The sequence below is a fragment of the Henckelia pumila genome, chromosome 4, assembly GCF_033568475.1.
Source record: "Henckelia pumila isolate YLH828 chromosome 4, ASM3356847v2, whole genome shotgun sequence".
Taxonomy (NCBI): domain Eukaryota; kingdom Viridiplantae; phylum Streptophyta; class Magnoliopsida; order Lamiales; family Gesneriaceae; genus Henckelia; species Henckelia pumila.
The window spans coordinates 152,801,015-152,810,537 of record NC_133123.1 but is presented as its reverse complement, the minus strand read 5'-3'; the positions used below and the strand labels follow the sequence as shown (position 1 = coordinate 152,810,537).

The following is a 9,523-nucleotide window of genomic DNA, read 5'->3' as shown; positions in this document are numbered from 1 at the left end:
TTCACATTTTCACATCCAAAAACCACTTTTCTCATCACCACACTCACTTGCATGCTCATCGTCTCTTCCTCCCAGCCCCATGCAAACCCCGTCCCCCGCCGCCGCCGCCCTTTCGACGCCGTATACGCCTTCGGCGATTCCTTCACCGACACCGGGAACACCCACTCCGCCACCGGACCCAGCGGCTTCATGTTCGTGTCCAACCTCCCATACGGCAGCACGTTTTTCCACCGCCCCACAAACCGATACTCCGACGGCCGCCTAGTCATCGACTTCGTCGCCCAATCCCTCTCCCTCCCCTTCTTGCCGCCGTATCTCGACCGCAAAGCCGACAAATCCTCCGGCGTGAACTTCGCCGTGGCCGGATCGACGGCGATAATCCACAGTTTCTTCGTGAAAAACAACCTGACGCTGAATATTACTCCACAGTCGATCCAAACTCAGCTCGCTTGGTTCGACAAGTTCTTGGAGAGCAAAGGGTGCAGAGATTCGATCGCCACCGCGAGCCAGTGCGCGGCGGTGTTCGAAGATGCGTTGATTTGGGTCGGTGAAATCGGAGCCAATGATTATGCTTACAGCTTCGGATCTTCTTTTTCCAGCCAAACAATCCAACGACTCGCCATTAATAGTGTCACCAGATTTCTACAGGTATAAAACACACACAAGACATGCATATGTAGAAACTTTAAAATGTTTTTTTTTAAATAATTTGTTTATGTTATAAGTATAATAGAAATAATTTTATTAGGATACGGTAGTTGTAGTTTTTATTACTTTTTTTTAATTAAATATATAATAATGATATATTTTCGTAATTTGATAAAATCATATTGACATCAAATTTAGTGATGCTTCACAATTTTAAAAATAAACTATAATTATATCATTCTAAAACTCTTTTGTGTTTGATGAATTGGATATGATGTTGATATATACAGTATTATAAGATAAGAAATCCAACAAAAAATAAGTTAATACATATAATTTAAATTTTATGTGATATTTCTATTTTTAAGTTTGATTTATTAATACTGTTGTTGTTATTGTTATTAGTGTAGTTTGATTTATTATTATTTGAAATACCGAACACATCAACTATATGGACGTGATCCATCCACTTTAGGAGTATCCATGTTATATTCTAAATTTTCAGTTGTCCAACTAATGATGTTCAACTCGTTTTCAACAACTAAAACCCGGTATCGTGTTTTAGTTATGCGAAAAATAAACAACTAAAACACGATACCGGGTTTTAGTGGTCGGGGACGAGGTGAGTAGGAATGGTTGGGCAGCTGAAAATAATTCATATATATATATAAGTTAGTTTTATTTAAATTAATTATATAACTAAAATAAATGGTTCAAATATATATATATATGACTTGAATTTGATATAATTATACTATTTTATATCTCAATTTAAATGATATGAAATCTTGAATCCTCGAGTTGATTTTGACGCTAATATAAACCAGGGAATATAAAATATTGTTAGGTGTGTTTGTGAATTTGTTTTTTGTTCTTGTTTTTTTATATTTAGATTAGATCGAATAAGATATCAGTTTGTGAATATAATTAATATTCAATCTTAAATCATATTTCTTCGAACACTCCACAGGCAATACTGAAGAAGGGAGCAAAATATGTTGTAGTTCAAGGCCTGCCTCCTACAGGATGCCTCACATTATCATTGTTCTTGACTTCGCCGGAGAACAGAGACGATCTCGGCTGCGCCGCCAGCGCAAACAATCAAAGTATCTCTCACAACACTGCCCTGCAAGCCAAAATCCATCTCTTCAGACAGAAGTACCCGAAATCTGTCATAGTATACGCAGACTACTACAACGCGTTCCGTAAAGTGATCAAGAATCCAAGAACATATGGATTCAAGGAGCTTCACAAAGTGTGCTGTGGATATGGTGGCGGGGAGTATAATTTCGACTACTTCAACGCCTGTGGATCGCCCAACTCAAGCTCGTGCAACGACCCTTCTGAGTACATAAACTGGGACGGTGTTCACCTCACTGAAGTCATGTACAGAGTGATGGCGGATGCGTTTGTGAATGGAACTTTCAGTGATCCTCCGTTTAGTTATCTGTTGTGGAAGAAAAGGCAATCAGTGTAAAGGAAATGGACATTGGCTGAGTTTTGTATTGGAGCTCTTAGTATAGAAATTTGAAATTGAAGTTCGTTATACATTTGTTCTTTAATAAAAGAAACACCAGATTGGTGATTTAACAACTATTGGTATTGATTTCTTGTTGTTTGGATGATTCGAGGTTTTCGTCCGACTCGTGCTCGAACCGATCGTGTATATGACCATACATTCTATATGTATATACAGGTTGAATCGATAATTGAGTTGGTTTGTATTTGATGTGTGAAGGATGGAATGTCTTCTTAAACGGAAATTGAATATGATGAGGTGACTATTTATCAATAAGACTTTTTATCTGTTGGTGGGAACCTTAGTAAATAGTAAACTTGTGACTGATCAGTTCAGTATAACGAGATAGATACGAAGTAGTTGCTAACGACTCATAATGTGTACGGATTGACATGGGTCCCAAGAGTCTGGGAGATGACAAGTCGAAACTACCTAGCTCGACTATTGGTCATGAGTACGTGAAAACGTAGACATCACACCACAACACAGTCGACATTTCTTTGCTCAAATATCAAAAATGAAAAAAAGAAAAAAACACACACCAAAACAGCAAGTGATGAATCTCAAGGATGGTAAGAATGAACATTTTATATGACTTCTCAACTGTTCTACAATGAGGATTTACATCATTCCGATAAGAAGGTGAAAACAAAAGAAAGATCTACCAGACACTATTGACATGTGATGGTCGGTATTATTTCAGCTTCCGCGCTACTCGGTTATACAGCAATAGATCAGATCAAGTATTCATAATAAACTAAGAAGAGGGCATCAGGGGTGTCTTTAGGTAAGTTGTTTATATAAAGATACAACCGTAAAACGTCTTCCTTAGAAAGGCTCGCTTGATCAACTATGTCTCTGCTGCAAGGCAGAACCCACAGATCACCAGAATTCACTCTCTTGAGGTTACCCCGGCAAAAGGGGCACGATTCTGATCTCATATTCCTGCGAGAAAGTAGTGATGTAAAAAGGTGGTCAAAGAGTAATCTTTCTTGGAGACCAGAATAACAAAGGAGGGTCACGTATAGTGTATATACCAGTCTCGGTAGCAGTTGATGCACATTTCATGACAGCAATCCGGCAAGACAATCTTGGTACAGGGCTCTAAGCAAATTCCACACTCATCTTCCCTTTCCAAATCGACTTCCAAATTCTTACAATTATTTTCGGATTTCTTTTTCTCGATCATGTCCAAGCCATGTACTTCCCCTTGATAACTATCCATATCCAATGAGGCGTTGTACAAATGTTCTAGGGATGGTAATATTACAGCTGAAAAATATGCAATTTTTTTATTCAGCCAAGCAATATTGTAGAGCTATCGATTTTCCAGAACATAGATACTGAGTTTAAGTTGTATTGGGAGCGTGAGCATTAAATTCTTTTGAAAAAATAAGCGTATGCCATCTTTGAATTGAACATATATAACGTTTTGAAAGGTGAACCCAGTAAAGACTCAGAACCATGCAGGAAAACAAAGGAAATTAAAATTCATCAAACATTGCCCAAACGGTTCCGAGCTGAACTTGTGTAACAACAAGAATGTGCTAATTTATAGAGTAATCTTCAGTTGACTTAGAAAATAAGATTAAAATAAACAGATTTGGTGCCACTTCGAATCATATAGCAGTGAAACATAATTTACGTACCATAGAATTGTCTCATGGTTGCTTTTCTACCATGAGAAGGAAACTTCTGTTTATCATCGAGATGCACCTGAAAATATGCCAAACTTAGACAATGTCATGATCTTTAAAATTTTGTGAAGAAGTCATATGCATTACTTACCTTGTAAATAACTACGTGGATAAGATTTAGATAGCTCGGAAACAGGCACGAGCACGAGCAGTCCAACCATTGCAATAAAAACAAAAATATAGGTGCCAAGTGATTGTAGACCAGTTTCATTTGCAAACATGCACCACCCTTAGCTCTTGAAACAGAAGCTGCCCTGAAGCAACCAATTTACTCTATTATGATCCATGTAAAAATAAAATCGAGCCCCAAAGAAAACCATCTAGTGTTATGGGAGTATAAAAAACATTACAAACAAGAAAATGCAAACATACGATGCTTATTAAATCGAGGCCGAATTTCAAATCATTAACACAAGTACCACAAACAAAACGAAAAACTAAAACTTTCAGCAAAGCCATCAAGTGGGTACTAATATGAGCCATCACCTGTGGATTTTGACAAGGTTGGATGTATGTCGAAAATCATTTTAAGCGCAAAATATGCATATGACATTTACAAACAGACTTGACAGCACAAAATAGTCTCACACAACAAAAATTACATCTAGTGGGCAAGCAGAATAGATAATGGCAATAGAATTCAGTTCAATGATTAAGTTGCTCCTTTTGATGCTAAAGAAATAATTGTTCTTGATACCAAAAAAATTCTTTCACCGATTATACATGGAAAAAAACCACTTGCACACGATTAATAGAAAAACCCCACTAATGAAGCCCATATATCACATACATATCTATGACAGTCAGAGCATAAATTCTCCACGCCTATCATAGCAGCAATAATAGAACAAAATTTATGGAAATCCGATTCTTTTTGTGTTCCTCGTAAAACATTAAAAGTTCTTTTATTGCAAAACATCACCACCCACCAAAAGCAAATTAAAAACACACCAGAATCACAGGTAAAATTCAAGAACTTCACACCATAATCAAGCCCCTTCTCTACATGCCACAAAAAAAAGACAGTAACCACAGTCCACTTGATACTTCGATTCCATCATGAAAATTGAAACCGCACAACCACACAGAAGCCAAACGTTTCAGAAATGAACCTTAAAAAATGCAAACTAATAAACAGCAAGAGATGTCGAGAACCCACAACATATTGGCATGCTGAATATCAGACTCAATGGCCCTCAAAGAATCGTGGCAAGAAGCGGACTTTTCAATCTGGTAAAAATCCATCACCACGAGAAAAAACCCTCAAAGATTACACCTTTTTCCAGCACTTTTTTCACACTTTTTCCAGAGAATCAAAGCCAAAGGGGGGTATGTTTTCAACGAGTCAAATGGGTATTCCTTGCAAAGAATTAAAGCTCCGATTTTTATTTTTTGAACGGTCCTTAAAAACTAATTCAAACTCTATAAATTGAAACCGAGTGTATTGAAGGCAGTCGGAGAGAGATGAGGTGAAGTCTATGCAGTGTGACACAAGTTATGCAAGAGAGAGAGAGCGAGACATACTCCGTCAAGAAATTCTTATTTATATATATATTGCCAAAAAAAATTTCTGAAAATTTTAAAACTCGAAAAAAATAAAAATAAAATAAAAAGGAAAAGGAGATTTGGTCTTCGCGTTGGTTGATTTGCAGTTAATGTGCTATGATTTTTTGTTAGATTCATTGAAATTATTTCCTTTGACTAAGTGGTGTGATTCTACGCATACATTGAAATGCCAATAATGAATAATCTTTTCTTGATGTTCAATTTAAAGTTTTATATGTGTTCATAATGGAATTATGGAAATTTTCAGACAATTAATATGATTCATATTTATTGTATTTCCATAGTATTTAATTATGCATCTGGTTTAAAAAAATTAAAATTATGCATCTATATTTAAAATTATATCTAAAATTTATCTTAAAATATACAATTTTTTAATATTCATGATGCTACTAGAACAATCAAATGCGTTTGGTGACTTGGTCATCTACATTTCGACCACCACATTAATAATAACCACCGTATTTGGGTCATCTATATTTTGAGTTGTGACTGTGTTATAATTAAGTTTTGAACATAATTGATATTTTAATTTCGGGTGTGCTATAAGCTATAACATTAGTTTCAATGATAATTATTATTTCGTATCACTAATAATAACAAATTTTATTATTATAATGACTAATATGATATGCGTGGGTTATGGATAATGTACAAGGGGAAATTTTAAACACAGAAGAGTTAATAATATATGATGGAAATAAATAATTTCCGAACAATAAAGATTCAATTGTTTGTTTTGTTTCTTTATTTTTATGATATGATATAATTGTGTTCTCACTTTTAAAATCTTGATCCCACACATTTTGATTTAATTATAAATTATAATTATGGTATTTTTGGTTCAAATGTTCTAATCTAACTTTGGAATTTAGTGAAAAAATAAATTAATAAAATTAAGATTTTATGTGCATCATGTTGTCAAAATTAATATACCCAAAACATTAAGTACTTGTTACTAAAAATATATTTTAAGGTGGATAACTTTTAAATAATCTTTCATGTTTTTTTAAAAAATAGATATATGATAAATTTTAGAAATCTTTGAAAAGTCTTCGATGCAACCAATGTCAACTCCACATATAATAGAGTATGCTTGTTTTGAAGCGATTAGAAAGTGCTATAGGCTGACCCTAAACGTGAGAATTGAGATTGAAAAAATAAAATAAAATATGTTTATTTGTATATATATAATATATATATATATATATATATTTCTTTATGAAATAAAAATAAATAATTTTGATTTTGTTTATGATGGTCATCTCAGACTCTACGTCACAAAGACACAATATTTTTTACTATTAGTCCATATATCAATTGATCTTGGTGTTATATTTTTTACTCGATTTTACTCTTCATCCTTGTCGATATGTTAGTAACTCACGATTCTGATAGCAAGAAAAACACACGTTGGATATTTATCCCCACTTAAGCATATCATAGCTTAATTTGAATGCAAAGTTCTTAAACGAACGCAAAACATTGTTATACATTGATAAGCATTCAGCATTGTAACCTGAGTGAAAGAAGATATTAATTTTTTATTAGATGTTATCGCCTCAAATAAAAAAAAATGTATAAATATAATACATTTAAAAATAAAATGCAACATTTTTATATTTGCAGTACATTGTTTTTTTTTTTTTTAAAAGGGGGAACAGATTCAAATTATTTATAAATAATAGGAAAATATTTTATTTTATTAAAAATATTAAAATTTTTTAAAGAGATCTCCATAATCTAATTTTTCATGATATATATTATATTTTTTAAAATATTAATTAAATATTTTATTCAATTTTCCATTCAAAATCAAACTATTCTATTTTTGTTCACCTTTGTATCCAGATAAAATAATCATCAACTCCAATCTATACTTCGAATTTATTGTTAACATATGCATATAAAATAAAGATATATATTTTGTTTAAGTAAAATACATTTTGGTACACAAACTATTGATAAAATGTCAAATTGGTACATAAACTATTGAAAATAGATTAATTGGTCCACGATCCAACTAAAAAAACGATTTTATCCATTTGAAAATTTTCATGTAAGTCCAATTATTTTTAGTAAATTCAACTAAGAGCATATTTTATTTTTCAAAGAAATTTTTATTGATTAAAATTGTAAAAAAAATTATACAAATTTAAAAATTATAAGAAGTATTTACTATTTTTATAATATATTTATATTTTTAAAGGTGTGCATATTTTCGAACCGAACTGAAAATTCGATTGTCTGAAATCCGAACCGAAAATCCGAACTTTAACCGAATTTTTTGTTTGTTCGAATTTCGAATAAAAAATCTAACTGAATTTAACGATTCAGTTAAAAATCGGTTCGGTTTATGTTTTAAATGAAATTCAATTTTTTTATTATTTTTGTTATTTTTATATTTATTATTATTTATTTTATTCATACAAAAAATTGATTTAAAAAATAGATTTTCGTTTCGATTCGGTTTTTTTCGATTCGGTTAACCAAGAGAAAATACCGAATCAAATTAATGGTTCGATTTTTGGTTCAAATCGAATTTTCAGTTTCGACTCGTTTCGGACGGTTAACCGATCCGTGAACACCCCTTATTTTTACTCATTAATAATTATTTATTCAAATATAATATATTTTAAAAATATTAATAAATATATAATAAAATGATATTTTTCTATTTGTATAAAATAATTGTCCAATTTTTTGAAAAAATTGATATATAAATTATATATTAATAAAACAACACGCAATAAATAAATCACATACACGAAATATATTTAATACCGATAAAAATATAATAACATAAATATTTTTTTATTTATTTATATTTAAATTCAAGCATGTGTAAAAAAAATATAAATTTACAAATTCTTAAATGAAGATATTTTAGGTCATCAGAATCACGTAAATTGTGATAATGAGTTAAATTTTTTACTATGAAATTTACTTTTCATGATCTAAATCTTTATTGTTAAACATTTTTTTGAACTCTCAATATAAAAATTATACCAGATTTTGAAATACGAAAATGGTAATTATGTTTGGTACAACAGTTTTAAAAACAAGATCAACAAGTTTCGATTACAATATTTGTTCTTATATAATTTGAGTTGACAATAATATTTATCTTGATATAATTTAAATAAACATGATATCTTTAAAATTAATCATTCTTATATAATTTGAGTTGACAATAATATTTATCTTGATATAATTTAAATAAACATGATATCTTTAAAATTAATCAATAAATAATTTTTTTTAGAAGGTCAATAAATAACTTTGAAAACAAAATTATGTACTTAATAAATTTTCAATAATAGTAATTGGACTTAAAAGAATTTTTCACAAGGATAAAATCGACTTTTTAGTTGGATCATGTATCAATTAAGCCATTTTCAATAGTTCATGTATCAATTTGACATTTTATCAATAATTCGTGTATCAAAATAAATTTTACTCTATTTTGTTTCGTCCTCTCTACATTTTATGAATTTGATACGAGTTAATTGCATACGTTATCTTTGTAAAAACTCCGTATGAAAAAATAATCTATTAATTTTTTATGTTTTCAAATCTCGAGTTTACACATTTTCATATTTTCAAATTTTAAAGACAAAATCTTTGTCCGTACGTGTTCTAATGGGTATGTTTATTCAAAATTTGAGAATGTGAGAAATTAATGGTTATAAATATTGTTTAGTGATCTTGTGATTTCACAAGAAAATAATGTACACGATTGATTATCGTATTTGACAATCTCGATATTTGACCTTATAATATTTACTCCTACAAAATAATTGAGGTAAATTTCAAATAAAATAAGATACAGAGATGTAATGAGAAGTAACCATGTAAAATAATGTTGATGATTGGATAAAATTTGAGAATGTGAGAAATTAATGGTTATAAATAATTTTTAGTGATCTTGTGATTTCACAAGAAAATAGTGTACACAATTGATTATCGTATTTGACAATCTTGATATTTGACCTTATAATATTTACTCCTACAAAATAATTGAGGTAAATTTTAAATAAAATAAGATACAGGGATGTAACGAGAAATAAACATGTAAAATAATCTTGATGAT

The 9,523-nt window shown here is 30.9% G+C and overlaps 2 protein-coding genes across 4 annotated transcripts; one reads left to right on the top strand and one right to left on the bottom strand.

Annotated features, from left to right (window-relative positions):
• LOC140866859 (GDSL esterase/lipase At3g48460) lies at window positions 1-2,300 on the top strand. Its single transcript, XM_073271916.1, has 2 exons — window positions 1-648; window positions 1,619-2,300. The coding sequence occupies exons 1-2, from the start codon at window positions 52-54 to the stop codon at window positions 2,123-2,125; spliced, it is 1,104 nt and encodes a 367-aa protein (XP_073128017.1). The 5' UTR covers window positions 1-51; the 3' UTR covers window positions 2,126-2,300.
• Window positions 2,301-2,745: 445 nt separating this feature from the next.
• LOC140866232 (E3 ubiquitin-protein ligase AIRP2-like) lies at window positions 2,746-5,364 on the bottom strand. Of its 3 annotated transcripts, none has more exons than XM_073271173.1 (5): window positions 5,024-5,364; window positions 3,956-4,118; window positions 3,817-3,883; window positions 3,205-3,439; window positions 2,746-3,112 (listed from the first exon to the last, which is right to left on the bottom strand). In XM_073271173.1, the coding sequence occupies exons 1-5, from the start codon at window positions 5,107-5,109 to the stop codon at window positions 2,902-2,904; spliced, it is 762 nt and encodes a 253-aa protein (XP_073127274.1). In that variant the 5' UTR covers window positions 5,110-5,364; the 3' UTR covers window positions 2,746-2,901. The 3 variants fall into 3 exon arrangements, with proteins under 3 accessions (XP_073127274.1, XP_073127275.1, XP_073127276.1); XM_073271174.1 differs by having other exon boundaries at window positions 3,956-4,113; XM_073271175.1 differs by having other exon boundaries at window positions 4,977-5,105.
• Between the last annotated feature and the right edge of the window lie 4,159 nt (window positions 5,365-9,523).